The sequence below is a fragment of the Ovis canadensis genome, chromosome 3, assembly GCF_042477335.2.
Source record: "Ovis canadensis isolate MfBH-ARS-UI-01 breed Bighorn chromosome 3, ARS-UI_OviCan_v2, whole genome shotgun sequence".
Lineage (NCBI taxonomy): Eukaryota > Metazoa > Chordata > Mammalia > Artiodactyla > Bovidae > Ovis > Ovis canadensis.
Genome location: NC_091247.1, coordinates 114,131,164 through 114,155,836, shown reverse-complemented (window position 1 = coordinate 114,155,836; position 24,673 = coordinate 114,131,164). Strand labels below are relative to the sequence as shown.

The 24,673-nt window shown below is 40.1% G+C and overlaps 1 protein-coding gene across 1 annotated transcript in view; it reads right to left on the bottom strand.

Annotated features, from left to right (window-relative positions):
• Positions 1–24,673, bottom strand: part of TRHDE (thyrotropin releasing hormone degrading enzyme) — a 461,351-nt gene that overhangs the window by 311,091 nt on the left and 125,587 nt on the right. Inside the window, exon 3 of the mRNA XM_069584013.1 lies at positions 4,666–4,792. Coding sequence (XP_069440114.1) covers positions 4,666–4,792 — 127 coding nt within the window. The remainder of the gene's footprint in view (positions 1–4,665; positions 4,793–24,673) is intronic.

Sequence of the window (24,673 nt, the reverse complement as noted above, 5' to 3'; positions counted from 1 at the left end):
GGATTGAACCCAAGTCTCCTGCAATACAGGCAGATTCTTTACTGTCTGAGCCAGCAGGGATGCCTAATATAGTTTCAGTTATCTAATAGATTTAAAAACAAACTCTTACACAGCACACACTGGCTGCCTATTTGGGCTTTAAAATGTTACAGGAATATTGTTATGCAACGAGGAGAATCAATCTTGTTCTAGCGGCAAGCATCAGAATTTCTTTTGGGGAACTACTCTGAGAAATTACTTGTAGTGAAACTTAAATCCTTAGAGATGAGCTAATATGAGATGATACAGTGGCAGAGAAGCGTAAACTGTTCAGCATTAGAAATGAACAAGAATTGGGGAAGAGAGAAGACATTGCTGAGTTTATGACAGAACAGCAAAGTGATATTGTTAAGAAAAGAAGGATTCATTATTAGGTTTTAAAGGTTTGTTTTGAGATTCTGCAATGTCTAACACCCTGACATTCACATTTACACACATCTCTGCAAACCTTCAGTAGGGTCAGGTCAGCTGGTGGAGAGTGCTCTTATCCGTGTGTTTCCTCTCCATGTTTTTTAATGCAAATCAAAGAAAGAGGCACGTTCTCCTTGATGTAGCTTGGGACAGGAACAACATATGGGGTGAGGAAGTGATCTGTTCACAGAAACAGTGCTTATCAAGAGGTGAGCATTTTTAAAACACAAATATTTCTCTTTGTCCATTAGAACTCTTCCATGGGGAATTTTCAGAAATGCTGGTCTGTGATCTGCACTCAGTCTCTAGTTTCTGCATCCTTTTCCGAGGGCACCCCTATTTGCTCTTGAACACATCCATCAGGCCTCTGATCTAAAACCAGTCCTGCCAAGGTCACTGGTTACTTTCACACGCTAGCCTCAGGGTATGATCAATTCTCAGTCCTCATCTGTCTTCACTAGATGCCTGCAAACATCTCATATACCTGTTTCTTTAGTGTCTTAATCAGTTGCTTCCTCCCCAGAGCCCTACTCAAGCTCCAAATTTAACGTCTAAACATCAGGTCAGTCCTTCCTTGCTCCTATTCTCTTTCTACTTGCTCTCACAGCCTTGGTGACCCCATCCAGCCTCATAGTTTTATCCATCATAACACACTGGCAAATGCATGTCTCTAGCTGGATTCCTCAACCAATTTCCATATTCATAAATTCAACTGTCTACTTGAATTTCCTAGAAACATCAAGCTGCCACTTAAATGTTTAAAATGATCTCTTTCCACAATCCTTTCTCAGTAAATGACAATTCCATCCTTCTAGTTATAAGGCACAAAATCTTGGAATCACTCACAGTACCTCTCTTTCCCTCAGATCTCACATCTGGCTCATCACTGTCTCTCCTTCCAAGATATGCCTAGAATTGGACCACTTCTATCTCACTCTTAAGATCCCAGTCCAAGCAACTATCATACTGTGCCTGCATTTTGCCATAGCCTCTTAGCTGGTTTTCATGTCTCTGTCCTTTCTCCCTACAACAGGTCTTTCCATCTCAGCCATCATTAATAGCTCTTGGTGTGGGAGACTGTCACGCGCACTAAATGTCACGTGTGGGACATTTAGCAGCACCGCTAGTCTCTACCCACTAAATGCCAGTAGTACTCCAACAGTCCCTCTTGAGTTATGAGAAACAAAAATGTCTTCAGATGTTACCAAGTGCCTCTGAGGGAGAGAATCACCCTCGGTGGAGGACCATTGCCCTACAGTGTATTCAACCTAGTGAATACACTTTTATAACAGAAACCAGATAATGTAATACTTCTGCTCAAAACTGAACAATAAATCTCCATCTTATTTAAAAAAAAAAAAAACTAAACTAAAATCCTTACCACAGCCTGCTGGCCCTACGTCTGTCACCCACTCATCACTCCTTGACATCATCTGCTATTTCTCAACCCATTAAATCACTCTCCTCCAGTTATACTTGCCTCTTTGCCATTCCTCAAATGCATGAAAGTCCCCATCTCAAAATCTGGGCACTGTGTTCCTTCTGGCTAGAGTCCTTGCTCCATATCCCCTTGGCTTACCCCTTTACTCCCTTAAGTTCTTTGCTCCAAAGTCAGCTTCCCAATAAAGCTTTCAATATCCCCCGTTTAAAAACTTCAGTCTTTTCTCCATGCCCCATCTGCTCCCCACACTTCCTACCCCTACACTCTACCTCTCTTTTTTATTTGTCTGCTTTTGGCTGGGCTGGGTCTTCGTCGCCGTGTGCAGGCTTTCTCTAGTCGTGGTGAGCGGGATCTACTCCCCAGGTGCGTGCACGGGCTTCTCACTGCGGTGGCGTCCCTCGCTGTGGAGCATGAGCTCCAGGGCACGTGGGCTTCAGGAACTTCGGCTTCTCATCTCAGTAGCCGTGGCTAGAGGGCGCTGGAGTGCAGGCTCAGTAGTTGCCGCACGTGGCTTAGTTGCCCCATAGCATGTGGGATCACCCTAGACCAGGGATCAAACCCATATCCCCTGCATTGCAGAGTGGACTCCCAACCACTGGACCGCCAGGGAAGCCCTTGCTTTATTTTAATTGGCACTTATCTTCATTTGATATGCTACGCTGCTGCTGCTGCTGCTGCTGCTGCTGCTGCTGCTGCTGCTGCTGCTTGGTGGCTTTAGTCCTGTCTGACTCTGTATGACGCTATGGACTGTAGCCTGCCAGGCTCCTTTGCCTATGGAATTCTCCAGACAAGAGGACTAGAATGGGCTGTCATTTCCTTCTCCAAGGGGGATAAAAAGTAAGGATTTGTCCAAATGCTTCTGTGCTTCAGAATTTTTATGTAGGGAGTATTTGGAAAGCATACTTACAAATCTACTAATATGTAGCTCTAAATATCCACAGGTATATTTAAAAAGTAGAGCTTTAAGAGAAAATGTACAAACTGCAGGGGCTGTGGAAATTCCCCTAGATACATAAAAAGGAGTGTGCTGGGGTAAGTCAAATCATTCAATTATATATGCCATAAGGTAACTTACCAAGTAATAGTAACAGTGAACACAGCTCTTTCCTATGGATGAAAGCCCACATAGTTCAACTGTGAGTGAAAGAGAGGAACAGAATGCTTCCTGCTGCAAGCAGCCAGTTACAGGGAACCCCCCGAAGTTATCCATTGAGCTCCTCTACTGATTACCGGTCTGAAGAGGACAAAGATCCACATTCTATCTCTCTTGCTGAATGTTCAGCACAAGCACTGGTGGATTTTACATCAGGGTCAGGCTGGGACGTCCCCAGACTGCTTTACCTGGAGGAGAAGAACAGTGTCGCCCCGTGCAAATGGGGTCAGCTCTTCCTTTCTGCCTTGGGTGCCCACCAGGGAGATTTCAGTACAACAGATCCTGACAGGGGAGTTGATATTGAGGGGAGAATAAAGAAGGCAGAGCAAAACAAAACACAGATCTTATTTGAAATAAAAATTTGTTTAGAAATTTGAAAGAAAAGCTTAGGGATTGTAAGGTTACATGTTTCAAAAGACCTCAGAATTTTGTACCATCACTCATTAACACTGTATGCTGTACTCATTGACAACATCAATTATTCTATTTTCTGAATCTCTGATGGTAAGACCACTACACAGCAGGCAGTTACTTTAGTGAAATAGGCCCATCTCCAGAGAGAGAGAAGAACTTGTGATTCAAATGTTAATACTTTTGATCAGGTAAGTACTTTATTTTTGTCAGTAAGTGATAACTCGTATGTAGATGTTGATTAACAATGTTCCTGAGAAGGATAATGGATGGGGAACAACAAACTGTGACGATGTAATATTTCAAAACAGGTTTTCTGAGAAGCAAAAATCACTTCAGCATTTCTAATGGATATAGGAGATATATATGTGACGGACAGGGAGCCCTGGCATGCTGCAATTCATCGAGTCGCAAAGAGTCAGATATGACTGAGCAACTGAACTGCAATGAGATATATATATATATATTACACCCTTTCTAACTTCCTGGAACATCATAGTTCACCCCCTGCAAAAGCAGCAGTTTCATTCAAATTAGGACAACAAAATTCATTCATTTATTCATATAACAAATAATTATTGAACTTACTGTCTTTGTAAAAGAAAGACATGTGAATACAATCTCCATCATTGCAATTTTCCTCATCTCTTGCTTTTATTCTACTTACTATAACTGTGGACTCAAAATATGACTGACTGAATAAAAATAATCTAAGGAATAACCAGTAAATTCAAGTCTGACATCTGAGAATTAGGAAACAGAAACCAATCAACGAGTGCCTTCTTAGTGCAAAACACTGAATAGTTCTGGGAATCATCAAGACCTAGCTTGAAATCCCAACTCCTTTTCTATTGGCTGTCTGAGTGAATTGAGACTCCCAAGTCTCAATTCCCTTATGTGGAAAGTATTCTAACAGTACCTACCCTCAGAGTAGTTACAAGGATTAAATGAGATGTTGGCAAGCATCCTTCCATAGTACTTATTCAACAAATTAGCTATTTGGGTTATCTTTTGGAAGCTTAAAGTTCCATAATGCCTTTCTTAATTCCCATGAGACACACTAAATTTTATTTTACCTCTTCAGAAGAAACTATTTTCTGTTCTCATCTTCTCTAAAAATAAAACCCTTGGAATGTTTCAGATACATGCACGAATAAGAAATTCCACTTTCAAGGAGTCCTTCCAACACAATAACCAAGAAAATTCTTACCTAGTTTTGGCAAGGAATAGGGCACATTAAAGTAGTCTTCATAAAATTCTATTAATCTCTTTGCTATATGGAGCGCATAGTCCCCGGATCCTCTTCTGATAGCATCGGGTCTTGCATACAAGCGTACCTAATTTAAAATATATATAAAAATTACTTTAGCCTTTTGATACTCGAATTTTATCTTCCCTGTATGTATGAATCTACACAAATCACTTCAAATACTACAAAAATTAAACAGCATTCTTATTCATATATCAAAGCACGCTGGGACTGAAAGAACCAAACTTAAACAATTGAAGTAACCACGTTGAGCAAGTCACAATTTCCCAGCTTTTCAAGTTGACACAGAGAAGATTTATACACCTTGCATCAAAATAAATATTCAAAGTTATCACTTACATGTGCTTGCTAGAGATAGGAAGGTATGGTGGATTAGTATAACGGTTCCCTGACTATGCTGAAAGCAGGCAGGATGTGGTGACTCGGCAGGAGAGAAAATTCATGGTTTGTTAAAGATATACTGCAACAAGCTTTGGAAGTATTACCAGGCTGAACAAAAAACTAATTTATGCTTCTACTTTTCTTTGGAACCAACTATCCAACTGTCCTTATTCTCAATATGCAAAGCAGGAATAGAAAACTCTTCTTGTACACAAATGATTGCCATTCTGGAAGGCTGTCTTGAGGAAGGCAACTGCTCCCAGGCTTCAAAACCAGCTGAAATAATCCATATTTCTGACACAATCCAGATACTTAATATTGATTTTCAAATCAAGCATTGCGTATTATCTAGTCCTTGGCCAAAAGGAGCCTGAGGCAAATAACATAAAACTGAACAAAACTAACAACTGTACAGAAAAGGTTAAAATGAGATTAGTTTTCTTAAAGCTTTCATAAAGCTATCCAGCATCTTTCTTTCCAAAGGCTAAATCTATTTTTCACAGATGTGGTCCCTAATCCTCATATCAATTCTATGAATAAGAAATATGTGCTTTGAGGGGCAGTGGAGAGCCCTGCAGCCCAGGAGTTGGGTTTTATTCCTACTCTGCTGCTAACTAAGCTGTGTGATATTGAACAAATTACTTAACCTCTTCCAGTCTCAAAAGTTCTCCTTTATAAAATGAAGGCATTGGCCACCAGCTGGTTGCTAAAGTACTTTTCAGTCCTAAAACACATTACTTCCAATCCCATTTTACAGATAAAAGATCTTTGCAAATCACTAAAAACGTAAATAGATGACTCTGTATGGGGAAATGGATATTTATATACAACAGGAAGACAAAAGAAAGCTGTACACAATCATATAAAAATTGATTTTACAATTAACTCTTTATTATTCTTGCTTCAGGAAAGAGAACAGAGATGTGTGTAATCAAAAAGAGCAAAATGTCAAGAAAAATACATTCTGACTTTGCTAGAAAGATCTATAATTCAACAATATACTTAACAAATTCAATGACTATTATTTACTGAAATTGTGAAATGCCTTCTCACCTGACAGTCAAATGAAATATCAAATGTTGTTTGCAGTCACCTGCAGTTTTGGTTGGCAGGAGGATGAAACCACAAACTATCAGGAGACACCATCTGCAACAGCAGAACCTGACACTCAGAGAGACAGAGGTCGTGATCTGCTACCCTTGACATCAACTGCTTATAAACATGAAAGGCCTTGAATTCCCCAAAAGCAGGTCCTAAGGAAAACATGACTGTGCAGGTGATTTATTAAGGAAGTGTCCTCAAGGGCAAACCTACAAGGGAGCAAGGGAAGCAATATAAGAAAGCATTCAAAGCCAAGCAAGGGCTCAATTTCAAGTGAAGTCCTGGCCTCGGCCTAACCCTACAGGGAGTCCTGGCTTGTAAATTGCACTGGCAAGTTTGTGCTGCCTTGAAGCGAGAGAGCTCCCATATTCCTGCTCCTCAGTCATTGGATGCTGGTTCCCAAGGGGAAAGCATTAAATTCTGGGAGTTTGCTTTCGGAGCATCTGGATGACATAGTTCCAGTGGCTCAAGGATAGTCCTTGGGAGAAGACTTCAGATGTGAGCTGTTAGAAGCAGAACAGCGAGAGCTGGGGGATAAGCACCCCAGACGGAAAGGAGGCCTGGCCTGTGCATGACAGCACACACCACAGACGAGAATCGGTCATGACTGCGTTCGTTCCCTCAATATTTATTTGGCACCTGTTTTGCACCTGGGCCTGGACTAAGCCTTTTTAACTTAGTGATGAAAAAGACAGGTTCTATAATTAGAGACGGTTCAAAGCATTACTGAGAACAAAAAGCAATAAAGGTGGAATTCCCATTCTCAAAGACCTTCCTATTCATATGTAAATTAACTAAAGTAACAGGTAAGGATACATGCCCAATGAATGGTAAACTCTAAGTGCCAGGTGGATACTGAGGAGAATAGATAGTTTTCAGAAGGTTCAAGGTGAAGTAAATAGTAAACTCATATGCAAACCATAACCAGGACCATTGCAAAATAATGCAGCAAAAGGTCATTTTTTACTCCTAAGAAACATCATTGATTTTAGTAGAAACACGGCCATTCCTATCAGTCAACTCTACCAGTCAGTCAAGCTATCTATAGGCCCAGACAAGCGATGCACAATTAAATTAATCTAGTTGTCAAGATTTGATGGAAATGATCCAATTTAAGTGAGAAGCATACCCATCTTTAGTACAGTGTCTTCATTTGTTCATTTAAACATTGATCGCATATCTGCTGTGTGCCAGGCATTGAACTAGAGAGTAGAAATATAACAATAAAAATTTCTGCCACAAAGTAAACAAAGCATTTACTCTTACTTCTCTTAAGAGGTTCACAATGTGGAGAACCAAACTAATCAATGGCAAAATACAAAGTGAGAAATTTAACTGCATTTTGCCTTCTCTCCCATTACAACCTGACCTCCTGTAATTTAATAGAACGAACACCCATTGCAAAGGACTGAGCTCCTGTCCAAGGCCAAACCATAGTCTATCCTTCCTGCCTTTTCAAAGACATTGTTCTCAAAATTCTCCCCTTCATGTCCTGTATCACCAATTTAGGCTCCCATACTGGATCCTTTTCATCAGCAAATACTCTGTATCATTTCCTATGTTTAAGAAAAAAATCTTCCTTGACTATAGTTCCTCCAGCTATGGTTTCCAGCAAGTCCTTGAAAGAGTTCTCTATATAGTTAGAATTAACATTAGAATTAACATAACTTACTTTACTTCTATATAGTTAGAATTAACATTTTTCCTTACTTTCCTTTTATATAGTTAGAATTCACATATGATTAGAACATTTTCAAAATGAAAAGCATCACTTAGCCTGAGATAATAGGTATCTCCTGGACCCTGGGGAGGTTCCTCTGGAGAAGGGAATGGCAACCCACTCCAGTATTCTTGCCTGGAAAATCCCATGGACAGAGGAGCCTGGCAGGCTACAGTCCATGGGGTCACGAGAATCGGACACAACTGAGCGACTAAGTCACAGTCAGGGTGGTTGCCCATTTATGCTCCCTGTTTCTAGTCTCTCTTGCATTCGCCACCACAAGGCTTTTATTCCCACTGCTCCACCAAGCCTGCTCTCATCAACGTCACTACTGGCCCCAGGATGCCAAATCCATCAGCTCCCAGTCTTCGACGTGCTTAGCTTAGCAGCAGCATTTGACACAGTGGATCCTCTCCCCTCTTTCAAAGGCTTCCTTCACTTAACTTCAATCTTACTTTCCTTCCATCTGACTGATCACTCCTTCTCAGTCTCTCAGCTGATTCATCCTCATCCTCTCCCTCATTCCTCTCACTTCTTAATATTGGAAGATCTTGGATTTCAAACCGTAGACCTCATTTCTCTGCCTATAGTTAGTCCTTTGGAGATAGCAGCAAGTCTCATGGTTATAAATGCTATAGAGATGCTGATGACCTACCCCATAATTCCAGACTTCCAACTGCCCACTGGACATTTCCATTTGGATACTGAACAAGCATCTCAAACTTAACATGTCTAAAATCCAAACTCCCAATCGTTCTCTCTTTTTTTTCTCTCTCTCTTTTTCATACACATGGAGCGCACACACACACACACACACACCTAACCCTCCAGAAGTGTTTCCATCCAGCTGCCCAAATTCAGTACCTCAAAACCATCCTTGTTTGCCCTCTTTCACACTCAATGATGACTCAAGAGAGACAAAATTAGACAAGTGAAGAGAAGCATACTGATAAGTAAAGAAAAACTTCAAATTAAAGAAGTACTTTTAAACCAAATTGTAGATGATTAATTTATTGCTCTAGGCATAGGCAGAGTCAAGGATTTTAAGCTACAGAATGACATAATCAGAATTAAGTTTTCAGCTGCAGTCCCGGCGGCTGCAGAGGAGGGAGGGAAGCACAAAGCTGACTGCACACTGAGAGAGATCAAACCCTGAGCTTCTGGATTGGGAGCACTGACTCCAACACCCTAGACTACCAGAGAACTAACCCTAGGAATATCAGATAGAGAGAACTCACACAAAGGAAACCACCTGAACACAAGACCTGGCATAACTCAACCACCAGTAGCACCCTGTGCAGGACGCCTCATCTAAACAACAAACAAAACAAAAATACAAACCCAATCATCAGCAGACAGGAGTACCACCTCACTCAGCCTTGCCCATCAGAGGAAAAACAAACAAACAAAAACTCAGCACAAATCTCACCCTACAAGAAGCTCACACAAACCACTGGACCAGCCTTAGGAGAGCAGAAACCAAAAGGAAGAAAGAATTCAACCTTCTTCAAGGAAAGAATTCAACTTTCCTCGAAGCCTGGGAAAAGGAGACCTCAAACACAATAAAATAAAATAAAATAAAAAGGCAGAGAAATACAATACAAGTGAAGGAATAAGCTAGAAACACAGAAGTCCAAGCAAATGATGAGGAAATAGGAAAATTACCTGAAAAAGAATTCAGAAAAATGATAGTAAAGATGATCAAAAACCCTGAAAACAAAATGGAGAAAATGCAAGAATCAATTCACAAAAACCCAGAAAATTTTAAAAGAAGCATACAGAGACAAACAACACAATTGCTGAAATTAAAAATACTCTAGAAAGGATCAATGGCAGAATATCTGAAGCAGAAGACTGAATCAGTGAGCTGGAAGATAAAATGGTGGAAATAACTTCTGAAGAGCAGACTAAAGTAAAAAGAATGAAAAGAGCTGAGGACGGTCTCAGAGACCTCTGGGACTATATCAAACACAGCAACATTCAAATTATAGGGTTCCCAGAAGAAGAAGAGAAAAAGAAAAGGTATGAGAAAATTTTTGAAGAGACTATAGTTGAAAATTTCCCCAACATGGAAAAGGAAGTAGTCCATCAAGTCCAAGAGGCACAAAGAGTCCCATACAGGATAAACCCAAGGAGAAACACACCAATACACATACTAATCAAACTAACAAAGACTAAACACAAAGGAAGAATATTAAAAGCAGCAAGGAAAAAGCACCAAGTAACATTTCTTTGGAAGGAAGGATGCTAAAGCTGAAACTCTAGTACTTTGGCCACCTCATGCGAAGAGTTGACTCATTAGAAAAGACTCTGATGCAGGGAGGGATTGGGGGCAGGAAGAGAAGGGGACGACAGAGGATGAGATGGCTGGATGGCATCACAGACTCGATGGACGTGAGTCTGAGTGAACTCTGGGAGATGGTGATGAACAGGGTGGCCTGGCGTGCTGCGATTCATGGGGTCACAAAGAGTCAGACACGACTGAGCGACTGAACTGAACTGAACTGAAAACATACAAGGGAAACTCAATACATTTAACAGCTGATCTTTCAGCAGAAACTCTGCAGGCCAGAAGGGAGTGGCAGGATATATTTAAAGTACTGAAAGGGAAAAATCTACAACCAAGATTACTGTACCCAGCAAGGATCTCATTCAGAAGTGATGGAGAAATAAAAAGCTGTTCAGGCAAGCAAAAGTTAAGAGAATTCAGTACCACTAAACCAGCTTTACAACAACTGTTAAACGGACTTATATAGTCCGTTTAAGAAATGCAACAGAAGAAAAAAGATCTACAAAATCAACTCCAAACAATTAGAAAATGGAAATAGGAACATATATATATCAATAATTACTATAAATGTAAATGGATTAATGCTCCAACCAAAAGACACAGACTGGCTGAATGGATACAAAAACAAGACCCATATATATGCTGTCTACAAGAAGCATACCTCAGACCTCAAGACACATACATATAGACTGAAAGTGAGAGGATGGAAAAATATATTCCATGCAAATGGGCAGCAAAATAAAGCTGGAGTAGCAATCCTCATATCAGACAAAATGGACCTTAAAATAAAGAATATTACAAGAGATGAAGAAGGATACTACATAATGATCAAGGGATCAATCCAAGAGGAAGACATAACAATTGTAAATATCTATGCACCCAACATAGGAGCACCTCAATATCCAAGACAGACACTAACAGACATAAAAGGAGAAATTGATAGTAACACAAGAATAGTGAGACTTTAACACCTCACTCATACCAATGGACAGATCATCAAAACAGAAAATTAAAAAGGAAACACAAGTTTTAAATAACACATTAGATGAGATGGAGCTCATTGATATCTTCAGGACATTCCATCCAAATGCAGAAGAATACATCTTCTTCTCAAGTGCACATGGAACATTCTCCAGCATAGACCACATCTTGGGCCACAAATCAGTGGTCCAGTAAATTTAAGAAAATTGAAATTGTATCAAGCATGTTCTCTGACCACAATGCTGTGAGACTAGATATCAATAACAAGGAAAAAACTGTAAGAAATACAAACACATGGAGATTACACAACACGTTTCTAAATAACCAAGAAGTTACTGAAGAAATCAAAAGGGAAATCAAAAAATTTCTAGAAATAAACGACAATGAAAAAACAACAACTCAAAACCTACAGGATACAGCAAAAGCAGTTCTAAGAGGAAAGTTTATAGCAACACAATCCTACCTCAAGAAACAAGATAAACATCTAATACAACCTAACTTTACACCTAAAGCAACAGGAAAAAGAAGAATTTCTTTAAAAAATTAGAAGAAGGAAAGAAATCATAAAGATCCAAGCAGAAATAAAGGAAAAAGAAATGAAAGAAACAATAGTAAATATTAATAAAACTAAAAGCTGGTTCTTTGAGAAGATAAACAAAATTGACAAACCCTTAGCCAGACTCATCAAGAAAAAAAGAGAAGAATCAAATCAACAAAATTAGAAATGAAAATGGAGAGGTTACAACAGACAATGCAGAAATACAAAGGATTATAAGACACTATTATGAACAACTATATGGCAATAAAATAGATACCCCGGAAGAAATGGACAGACTCTTAGAAAAGTTCAATCTTCCAAGACTGAAAGAGGTAGAAATACAAATTGTGAACCCAATTATAAGCACTGAAATTGAAGCTGTGATCAAAAATGTCCCCAAAAATGAAAGCCCAGGACCAGATGGCTTCACAGGAGAATGCTATCAAACATCTAGAGAAGAGATAACACCTATCCTTCTAAAACTCTTTCAAAAAATTGCAGAGGAAGAAACACTTTCAAACTCATTCTATGAGGCCACCATCACCCTGATATGAAACCCAGACAAAGACAACACACACAAAAAAGAAAACTACAGGCCAATATCACTGATGAACATAGATGCAAAAATCTGCAACAAAATTTTAGGAAACAGAATTCAGCAACACATCAAAAAGCTCATACACCATGATGAAGTTGACTTTATTCCAGGGATGCAAGGATTCTTCAATATACAGAAATCAATCAATGTGATACACCATATTAACAAACTGAAAGATAAAAACCATATGATCATCTCAATAGATGCAGGAAAAGCCTTTGACAGATTTAGCATCTATTTATGATTAAAACTCATCAAAAAACGGGCATAGACAGAACTATCTCAACATAGTAAAGGCCATATATGATAAGCCTACAGCAAACATTATTCTCAATGCTGAAAAACTGAAAGCATTCCCCATAAGATTAGGAACAAGACAAGCGTGTCTGCTTTTGCCACTGGTATTCAACATAGTTCCGGAAGTCCTATCTATAGCAATCAGAGAAGAAAAAGTAATAAAAAGAATCCAGACTGGAAAAGAAGTAAAGCTCTCACTGTTTGCAGATGACATGATACTGTACATCAGTTCAGTTCAGTTCAGTCACTCAGTCGTGTCCAACTCTTTGTGACCCCATGAATCGCAGCACACCAGGCCTCCCTGTCCATCACCAACTCCCGGAGTTCACTCAGACTCACGTCCACCCAGTCGGTGATGCCATCCAGCCATCTCATCCTCTGTCGTCCCTTTCTCCTCCTGCCCCTAATCGCTCCCAGCATCACAGTCTTTTCCAATGAGTCAACTCTTCACATGAGGTGGCCAGAGTACTGGAGTTTCAGCTTCAGCATCATTCCTTCCAAAGAAATCCCAGGGCTGATCTCCTTCAGAATGGACTGGTTGGATCTCCTTGCAGTCCAAGGGACTCTCAAGAGTCTTCTCCAACACCACAGTTCAAAAGCATCAATTCTTCGGCACTCAGCCTTCTTCACAGTCCAACTCTCACATCCATACATGACCACAGGAAAAACCATAGCCTTGACTAGACGGACCTTAGTCGGCAAAGTAATATCTCTGCTTTTGAATATGCTATCTGGGTTGGTCATAACTTTCCTTCCAAGGAGTAAGTGTCTTTTAATTTCATGGGTGCAGTCACCATCTGCAGTGATTTTGAAGCCCAAAAAAATAAAGTCTGACACTGTTTCCACTGTTTCCCCATCTATTTCTCATGAAGTGATGGGACCAGATGCCATGACCTTTGTTTTCTGAGTGTTGAGCTTTAAGCCAACTTTTTCACTCTCCACTTTCACTTTCATCAAGAGGCTTTTTAGTTCCTCTTCACTTTCTGCCATAAGGGTGGTGTCATCTGCATATCTGACGTTATTGATATTTCTCCCGCCAATCTTGATTCCAGCTTGTGTTTCTTCCAGTCCAGCATTTCTCATGATGTACTCTGCATATAAGTTAAATAAGCAGGGTGACAATATACAGCCTTGACGTACTCCTTTTCCTATTTGAAACCAGTCTGTTGTTCCATGTCCAGTTCTACCTGTTGCTTCCTGACCTGCATACAGATTTCTCAAGAGGCAGATCAGGTGGTCTGGTATTCCCATCTCTTTCAGAATTTTCCACAGTTTATGGTGATCCACACAGTCAAAGGCTTTGGCATAGTCAATCAAGCAGAAGTAGATGTTTTTCTGGAACTCTCTTGCTTTTTCCATGATCCAACAGATGTTGGCAATTTGATCTCTGGTTCCTCTGCCTTTTCTAAAACCAGCTTGAACATCAGGAGGTTCACAGTTCACGTATTGCTGAAGACTGGCTTGGAGAATTTGAGCATTACTTTACTACCGTGTGAGATGAGTGCAATTGTGCAGTCGTTTGAGCATTGTTTGGCATTGCCTTTCTTTGGGATTGGAATGAAAACGGACCTTTTCTAGTCCTGTGGCCACTGCTGACTTTTCCAAATTTGCTGGCATATTTAGTGCAGCACTCTCATAGCATCATCTTTCAGGATTTGAAATAGCTCAGCTGGAATTCCATCACCTCCACTAGCTTTGTTCATAGTGATGCTTTCTAAAGCCCACTTGAATTCACATTCCAGGATGTCTGGCTCTAGGTGAGTGATCACACCATCGTGATTATCTGGGTCATGAAGATCTTTTGTATAGTTCTCTATAGTTTTGTATAGTTGTCTTTTGTATAGTTCTTCTGTATATTCTTGCTACCTCTTCTTAATATCTTCTGCTTCTGTTAGGTAAATCCCATTTCTGTCCTTTATCAAGCCCATCTTTGCATGAAATGTATCTCTAATTTTCTTGAAGAGATCTCTAGTCTTTCCCATTCTGTTCTCTTCCTCTATTCTTTGCATTGATCACTGAAGAAGGCTTTCTTATCTTTTCTTGCTATTCTTTGGAACTCTGCATTCAGATCCTTATATCTTTCCTTTTCTCCTTTGCTTTTCGCCTCTCTTCTTTTCACAGCTATTTGTAAGGCCTCCCCAGACAGCCATTTTGCTTTTTTGCATTTCTTTTCCATGGGGATGGTCTTGATCCCTGTCTTCCTGTACAATTTCACAAACCTCATTCCATAGTTCATCAGGCACTCTATCTATCAGATCTAGTCCCTTAAATCTATTTCTCACTTCCACTGTATAATCATAAGGGATTTTATTTAGGTCATACCTGAATGGTCTAGCAGTTTTCCCTACTTTCTTCAATTTAAGTCTGAATTGCAGCCAAAGATGGAGAAGCTCTATACAGTCAACAAAAACAAGACCAGGAGCTGACTGTGGCTCAGATCATGAATTCCTTATTACCAAATTCAGATACTGCACATAGAAAACCCTAAAGATAGTATCAGAAAATTACTAGAGCTAATCAGTGAATTTAGCAAAGTTGTAGGATACAAAACCACTTGCATTTCTATATACTAACAATGAAAAATCAGAAAGAGCAATTAAAGTATCCATCACATTCACCATTGCAACAAAAAGAATTAAATATATAGAAATAAACGTACCTAAGGAGACAAAAGAACTGTACACAGAAAATTATAAGACAGTAATGAAAGAAATCAAAGATGACGTAGACAGGTGGAGAGATATTCTGTGTCCCTGGGTAGGAAGAATCAATATTGTGAAAATGACTATACTACCAAATGCAATCTACAGATTTAATGCAATTCATACCAAAATACCAATGGCATTTTTCACAGAACTAGAACAAAAAATTTTACAATTCATATGGAAACACAAAAGACCCCAAATAGCCAAAGCAGTCTTGAGAAAGAATAGAGCTGGAGGAATCAACCTTCCTGATATCAGGTTTTTCTACAAAGCCACATTCATCAAGACATTATGATATTGGCACAAAGACAGAAATATCAACCAATGGAACAAAATAGAAAGCCCAGAAATAAACCCATTTACCTATGGGTACCTTATTTTTGACAAAGGAGGCAAGAATATACAATGGGACAAAGACAGCCTCTTCAATAAATGGTTCTGGGAAAACTGGACAGCTAAATGTAAAAGAATGAGAACACTTCCTAACACCATACACAAAGATAAACTCATGGATTAAAGACCTAAATGTAAGGCCAGAAACTATAAAACTCTCAGAGGAAAACATAGGCAGAACACTTGATGATGTAATTCAAAGCAAGATCCTCTATGATCCACTTCCTAGAGTAATGGAAATAAAAACAAAAGTAAACAAGTGGGACTTGATTAAACTTAAAAGCTTTTGCACAGCAAAGGAAACTATAAGAAAGGTGAAAAGACAACCCTCAGAATGAGAGAAAATAATAACAAATGAAACAACTGACAAAGGATTACTTTCCAAAATATACAAGCAGCTCATATAATTCAATACCAGAAAAACAAACGACCCAATCAGAAAGTGGGAAAAAGACCTAAACAGACATTTCTCCAAAGAAGACATACAGATGGCTAACAAACACATGAAAAGATGCTCAATATCACTCAATATTAGAGAAATGCAAATCAAAAACTACAATGAGATATCACCTTACACCTGTCAGAATGGCCCTCATCAAAAAGTCTACAAACAATAAAGGCGCAAAAGGGTGTGGAGGAAAGGGAACACTCGTGCACTGTTGGTGGGAAAGTAAACTGATACAGCCACCATGGAAGACGGTACAGAAATTCCTTAAAAAACTAGGAATGAAACCACCATATGACCCAGCAATCCCACTCCTAGGCATATACCCTGAGGAAACCAAAACTGAAAGAGACCCATGTATCCACTGTTCACTGCAGCACTCTTTACAATAGCTAGAACATGGAAGCAACCTAGATGTCCATCGAGAGATGAATGGATACAGTTGTGATATATATACACAATGGAATACTACTCAGCCATAAAAAGGAGTGTATTTGAGTCAGTTCTAATGAGGTGGTTGAACCTAGAACCTATTATACAGAGTGAAGTGAGTCAGGAAGGGAAAGGTAAGATACCATATTCTAACACATATATATGGAATCTAGAAAAATACTACTGATGAATTTATTTACAGGGCAGCAATGGAGAAACAGACATAAAGAATACACTTATGGACATGGGGAGAGGGGAGGAGAGGGTGAGATGCATGAAAGAGTAATATGGAAACTTATATTACCATATGTAAAATAGATAGCTAGTGGGAATTTGCTGTATGGCTCAGGAAACTCAAAAAGGGGCTCTGGATCAACCTAGAGGGGTGGGATGGGGACGGAGATGGGAGAGAGGTTCAGAGGGAAGGGATATATGTACACCTACAGCTGATTCATGTTGAGGTTTGACAGAAAACAGCAAAATTCTATAAAGCAATTATCCTTCAATAAAAAACAAATTAATAACAAAAAAAAGAATTATGTTTTCCTTGATGACACTAGCTACAGTGTAGATGATAGATTGGGAGGGACTAGGAACAAACAAAGGAAATGAGTTAGACTATTGCAGTGAAAAAATGATAGTGGTTTGGACTGTAGAGATGGCAAGTAGGGATGGAGAGAAATGGTCTGATTCATTCACTTGGTCCTAACAGGAATGGCTACCCACTCCAATATTCTTTTCTTTTTTAAAAAAATAAAAATGTTTTTATTTTAATTGGAGGCTAACTACTCTACAATATTGTAGTGGTTTTGCCATACACTGACATGAATCAGCCATGGGTATACATGTATTCCACATCCTGAACCCCCCTCCCACCTCCCTCCCCATCCCATCCCTCAGGGTCATCCCTGTGCACTAGCCCCAAGCACCCTGTCTCATGCATCAAACCTGGACTGGAATATTCTTGCTTGTAAGATTCCATGGACAGAAGAGCCTGGCAGGCTACAGTCCATGGAGTCGCAAAGAATCAGACACGACTGAGCAACTAACACTTTCACTTTTTCACTTTAAATATTTTATTGCACATGTCCTTTAGTTATCAAGTAAAACTAACTATACTCACATTCTTACTTGTGAACAATCATTCACCTTATTTGTACCTGTCTCACTCAGTGCCCAGTTGTAACAAGTGAGATCAGTTGAAGGACAGGGGAAAGTCCAAAATATTTCACAAACTGGATAATTCCTGTGTGGTTCATCAAGAGTTGGCTGTGCAATAATTCATTTTATACTGTGAAAAATACAACCAGCTTTTCTTTTCTTTTAGAGTAAACTAGGTTCTACTAATCGTAACACAGAAACTAAATCTTCATAAACATAATTATCATTCAAAAGCAATAAATATAATTTTATTACACCTGCTCATTTGCTTTTCTGACATTCCACGATAAGAGCCCAGCTCTGAACATGTAAATTGCTAACCAAGCTTTATCTCTCCCTCTGCATAGCTTCTTCCTAAAACCAATATAAACCAAACTGCCCATTAAGTCTGGTGGAAAGGACATTACACTAAGAAGTGGCAAACAGGGATATGAGACTCAGCTTTCTCACCAACTACTGTCAGCTTGTGAAAGTCTACTAACTTCTGTGGGTCTCAGTTCAGAGTTCCTTCCAGGGATAAGAGTTTATCATTATCTATATACCACATTAACCCCGAGCGACTGGTGTATCATAAATTATTCTCCTCCACTCACTACTTTGGAGAAGGAAATGACAACCCACTCCAGTATTCTTGCCTAGAGAATCCTGTGGACAGAGGAGCCTGGTGGGCTGCTGTCCATAGGGTCACACAGAGTTGGACACGACTAAAAAGACTCAGCATGCATGCATGCTTTGGAGAAGGAGATGGCAACCCACTCCAGTGTTCTTGCCTAGAGAATCCCAGGGACGGCGGAGCCTGGTGGGCTGCCGTCTGTGGGGTCGCACAGAGTCGGACACAACTGAAACAATGCAGCAGCAGCAGCAGCAGGCACTACTTATTTTGAGAAGAAAATAATGAAAAGTTTTGTTTTTAACTCTCATACAGTTTAACTCCTCGACATTTTCACTTACCATGAAAATACATACCAGCTACTCAACAGTCATTCTCCATTCTTCACTCTTGGGGAAAAAAAAAAAAGTTCTCTTTTTGTTCCTGAACTGTCCATGAACTTGGACAGATGTAACTGTGGTAGCCAGCCAATATGAAATACAAGAAGCTTGCTTTGGAAAAAAATGATCTTATGGTTCCACCATTGTAGCAATGAGCTAAGGTTTAGGAGCTATATAATTTTGATCCCATAGAAAACTTAAATGCCCAAAATGGATATTCCTAGCGGGCTTCTATTTACCCCAGTAGCCTTTACTCTGTATTTTTATGGACCCTTTATATTTAAAGTATTTTTATTTCATCTTTTTATAGGATTTTACGAATAGTTGATCATTGAATAATGGGTTTGAACCACACAGGTCCACTTATATTCAAATTTTCTTTAATAAATACAATGGAAAATTTTTTAGAGATTTGCAACAATTTGAAAAAATATGAACTGCATAGTCTAAAAATATCAAAAAACTTATAAAAAATAGGCATGTCATGAACCCATAAATTATATGTAGATATGCATGTAATACACAAAATATATGTTAATTGACTGCTGTCTGTAATGCTTCTGGGTCAATAATATGATCTTAGTAGTTAAGTTTTGGGGAGTCAAAAGTTACACATAGATTCTTGACTGCACAAGGCGTTGACACCCCTAACCTAATTGTTCAAGGGTCAACTGTGTTTTAATCACAGAAGGGGGTAAAATACTAAAGGCAGATATCATCAATCCCATCAGTCATCTTACTTTCTCACAATAACAGGGGTGGCAATTAAGCTTCCACTTGTTCTAACAACTGAGACTGGCTTCTTGGAGGAAACCTGAGGCCACCCCTGCACTCTCCCGGAGAAGGTGCCCTGACCGTGTGAAACACCGTCTGTGCTGGCAGGGGTAGGAGAGGCGGCACTGATGGCAGATACCTGCCATTATTAGCAGAATATTCTTTGGAAAGAAGTCATAATGGAAGGAAGCTTTGGACAGGCTCAGATCCACTGTCTCTGAGAGCTGTGCAGCGCAGAGTGAGAACGTCCAAGACTGCGTGATAGTCAGCTAGCTACTGTTTCATGAGCGCCCATTGACGGCCATGCACCGAGCACCCACAGGTAAGCAAAACAGACGTGGTCTCTTCTTTCAAGAAGCTTGCAGTCTGGTGGAAAGATACAGCAAGTAAGTGTGGTCACTGAGAAAATCAATGTGGACCTAATTCACAGTGGCTGTTGGCATCATAATAGTGATTCATCGGAACAAGGATGGAGCACCAAAGAAGCAAAGAGAAGCAAACACCTATCCAAGTTCTTACAACTCACATTCTACCTTTCACTGTATTAAAGATTTCAAATGAAAAGTAAGAACACTTATACAATTGTAATATAAAGCAAATAAGTAAATACATGCAGTTGTCAGACACATTATACAAATTTTCCCTAAATAATTTTAGAGACTTTCTTCTAATAATTTAAGATACTTCATAGGTTTTCTTATTTGTCTTAACAAAACACCTGTAGAATCAGTATGGAGTTCATCGGTAAATTCTGATATTACAGATGAAGAGTCTGAAAAGAAAGTTTTCTATAGACTCTGAGTCATTTTAAAGGACAGTGAAACTAAATCTCTCTAGTGTCTTTCTTCTAGACTGTTTTAATTATTTGTTGTATTAAAAATGAATTATGGTAGTTTCTATATAATTATGTGAAACAGTGTGTTCCCCATACAGCAAAGGTAAAAAAGGAAAAAAAAGGAAAACCATCTACAACAGTAGCACACCTGTTAAACAAAGACTTAAACAGCATTTTCTCTGATTTGACATTTGCAATTTGGTATGTTAAGTGGAAGAAACCTTCTGGCTTGCCAGAGATATTCTCTGAGAAAATTTCACACTGCAAGAGTACATTGAGAACTTTGGAAGACAGAAATTATTTCATGGCATTAAATTTTCACTCTAACAATAACAAATTTACTTTTTCTTTCACCTAACTGAAAAAAGCAGCCCCTTTCTTCAATAACTACAAAACAATGACGTGATATCACTAAACTTGCCACCATTTAAGCTGAATTAATTCTCATATGTGAATATAATTTGATTTGGGGGTTCTTCATATAAATCAATAAAATAGAACAAGCCCAGCAGGAGGGAGCAGGTGCTTTTGGCACTGAGTAGAAGACAAATACACAGATACAAGGTAGGAAGGATGTAAACGAGAAGCTGAAAGCCCAGCAGAATTAGTCTTATTTAAAATTTGGAAGATGCCTTTTTTTTAGTAAACAAAAAGGAAAATAAATACACACAGAACTCTGGCAGAAAGAAGGAACCAGAACCCAGATGCATGAGCCAATAAACAGAAAGAGGAGGCTGCAAGGGGGCTGGCGCAGGAGTTGGCCTGGGTGGAGCAGGTGGTGCCAGTCCAGGAGGCAGAGCCCGCAAAGGGGCTTGGCAGCTCGAGTGAAGAGCCCGGTGTGCTGTTTTCAGTAACAGAGCCACCTCGGAGCCTTCAGCACAGGAACATGATTGAAAACGACACCGGGAGATTATTTAGGCAACAGAACATAAGACATATTGAGACAGAGTGGCTAGTGAGCAGAAAGCCTAATAATACAGTGAAAATTAAGTTCTCCAGTTTTTACAGGGAGAACAGCCAGTAATAGCCAGTCTCTATCACTGCAGTCAAAAAGCTCATTTGGAGGAGAATTGAGAATGGGGAATGGATGGGGAGTAAGATCCCAGTCCTAAGAATGAGGGGCTTCCCTGGTGGCTCAGTGGTAAAGAACCCACCTGCCAACGCAGGAGACCCAGGTTCGACCCTTGGATCGGGAAGATCCTCAAGGAGGAAATGGCAACAGGAGGAACTTTCCAGTATTCTTGCCTGGAAATCATATGAACAGAGTAGGCTGATGGGCTATGGTCCATGAGGTCGCAAAAGAGTCAGACACGACCTAACACTGTTAAACAACAGCAACACTAAGAGCGAGGCGTGCAGTGATGATAAAACCATGAGAGCCCCCGCACTTGCCGTCCCAACACACACGCCCTGTAGACACCATCGCAGCGCTCCTCCAGCAGCCTGACCTGGAACTCCTTGCCTCGCACCCACCTGAGATCTCTTATGAGGACAGTGACTTACATCTTTAATGAGATCTACATTTCACTTCATATCAAATGCTGTCATAAGGTGAACACAGCGCACTGTCACTGGTTAAGTTGTTCTTTCTGCCTGTCCCTGCCTGTAGTTTCTCCCTTCCCCTCTCATAGAATTTTACTAAGGATCCGTGAAAAAGCACTTCTGAGACTCCTGAGACAGACTGGCTACATACTATGGGGTTTCTTTGGGACCTGGTAGTACCCATGGGGTCGCTAAGAGTCAGACATGACTGAGCGACTTCACTTTCCCTTTTCACTTTCATGCATTGGAGAAGGAAGTGGCAACCCACTCCGGTGTTCTTGCCTGGAGAATCCCAGGGACGGGGGAGCCTGGTGGGCTGCCGTCTATGGGGTCGCACAGAGTTGGACACGACTGAGGCGACTTAGCAGCAGCAGCAGCAGCCTTAATTCTATGGGTTCATAGGTTCTCTGCATTTAAAGCATTTTTGTTTCATCTTTCTCTATGACTGAAATTCTTTAAGCCTTGGGTCCATCTCTTCAATTTCTCTTTTTACTCCTTAATGTGTCTAATAGAGTCCCCTTCACCCGAGAGGAACTGACAACGTGTTGCTGACGCCCATAAAATGGCAATAAACTTTGAAGGTCCTTGTCTGCTCAAGTACTAAAATGCTATTATCATAGATTGATTGCATCTTCCAACTGCATTTTGCTTCAGGCAAGGAAATTAGTATTGTGGCCACCTGAACAGTCTCTTCTTGTAAATCTCTTCACATTTGCTTTCTAAGCATATTATTTACTAGCTCACTATGGAGCCTACAAGTTCAACATACTGACTTCGAGGAAAGGGCAGGGCTTTGCCATAGTCACGCTGCCAGTGCCACATCCTTCTAATATTTATGTGGTGGGCTGAATAATGGCCCCTCACCGGGGTCACGGCCGAATCCTTAGAACCTAGGAATGTTACCAAAAGGGACACTGTGTGTGATTAAATTAAGAATGTTGACACAAGGAGACTACCCTGGATAGTTCTGCTAGGACCTAAATGTTATCACAACTCTCCTACTAGAAGGGAGGCAGAAGGAGTTTTGACTACAGAAAACAAGAGTGCTCGGTCATGTCTGACTCTTTACAATCCCGTGAACTGTAGCCTGCCCGGCTCCTCTGTCCATGGGATTCTCTAGGCAGGAATGCTGGAGTGGGTAGCCATTCCCTTCTCCAGGGGATCTTCCCAACCCAGGGATCGACATCAGGTCTCCTGTATTGCAGGTGGATTCTTTACCATCTGAGCCACCAGCGAAGCTCCAGGTGACAGAAGCAGAGCGAAATCTGAAGATGCAAAGAAGGAGAAAGAGGTCCTAAATCACCAAACGCAAGTCCTGCCGCTCTAGACGCCAGAAAGGCAAGGGCTAGCTCACCCTCTAGAGCCTCCAGAGGGAGCCTGCTTTGCAACACTTGATCTTAACCCCGTAAAAGTCAGGTTAGAGGCTTCCCTGGTGGTTCCGTGGCTGAGTCCACTCGCCAATGCAGGGGACACAGGCTCCACTCCTGGTCCTGGCAGATCCCACGTGCTGTGGGCAAGTAGGCGCATGTGCCACAGCCACGGAGCCCGCAATTACACAAGAAGCCGCCACAACGAGGGGCCTGTGCACCACAGCTAGAGCAGCAACCAGGAAAACACGTGCATGGCAATGAAGACCCCGCGCAGCCAATCAATAAGATCCGGAGGAGCAAAAGAAAGACGCAAAGGAGAGTGGCTGCTAGCTCGGCCCCTCCTTACTGTCTTGCTTTTAAGAAAATAAAGAAAACTCAGTTTAGATTTCTAACCTCTGGAAGAGTAAGAGAATGAACTTGTGTGGTATTAAGTCCCTAAGTTTCTGGCAATTTGTTACATCAGTAATAAAAAATTAATATAACATGCTTTTTTAATTTTCATTCCAGTTAATACATTGTTTTGTGTTCGATTTTCACCTTCAGATTAGAGCATATTTCATATTTCTCCTGTGTCACTCTTTCTACTATAGATATAATTATTTACAGCTTTCAGTCTGCTAATATTGGCACAGCTGTTTTACTTACATATATTATTACCAAGCACACAACACAGTATTGTGTATAATTGGGACACAAGCACAAAAGTGAAATGATTGAGTAAAAGTGAGAATCATCCACAGTAAGTATTTTCCAACTATTGTCTCATTATGTTTTGTAGCAGAATCACCTGAAGTAACTGTTTAAAATTCAGATTCCTGTGTCTAACTGCTGCCGAAATTCTGAATTATCTCTCTCCATAGAGCCCTAATCTTCATTTGAACATGCTAACCAATTCAATTATATATATTTCACTAAAGCTGAGGAACTTCTGGCCTAGAGTCACCTAAGAACTTTTTGCTCATTCAGTCCCACATCAGGCAAGCCTCAAGACTGAAAAGAAATATTTAACAAAAGCCCAACACATAGGAAAACATATAAATCCTTATTCCTTAAATCTCTTTCAACATCAGAATCTTCAATGAAGACACATTCAACATGACTCATTATTTTTAATTTGAAAAACTAATCTTTCTTTCCCCTGCACAAAAAACGATAAACAATTGATGAGTCAGATCCAGTGTTTGAAGACCAGTAAGAGTTGTTCAATACTGTCAAAGTCTATAGACAAAACAGTAGCATTTATTCCCTCTCTGAGACAGAGTAGTAAACTGAATTGCATTTTTTTTAAGTGAGAGAATAAATGTAGAGAATTTCCCTATTAAGCCATCCATTTTATGCCTGGTCAAATTTCTTCAACAAGATTGACAGCCAAGAACATCTATTTGTAAATACAGG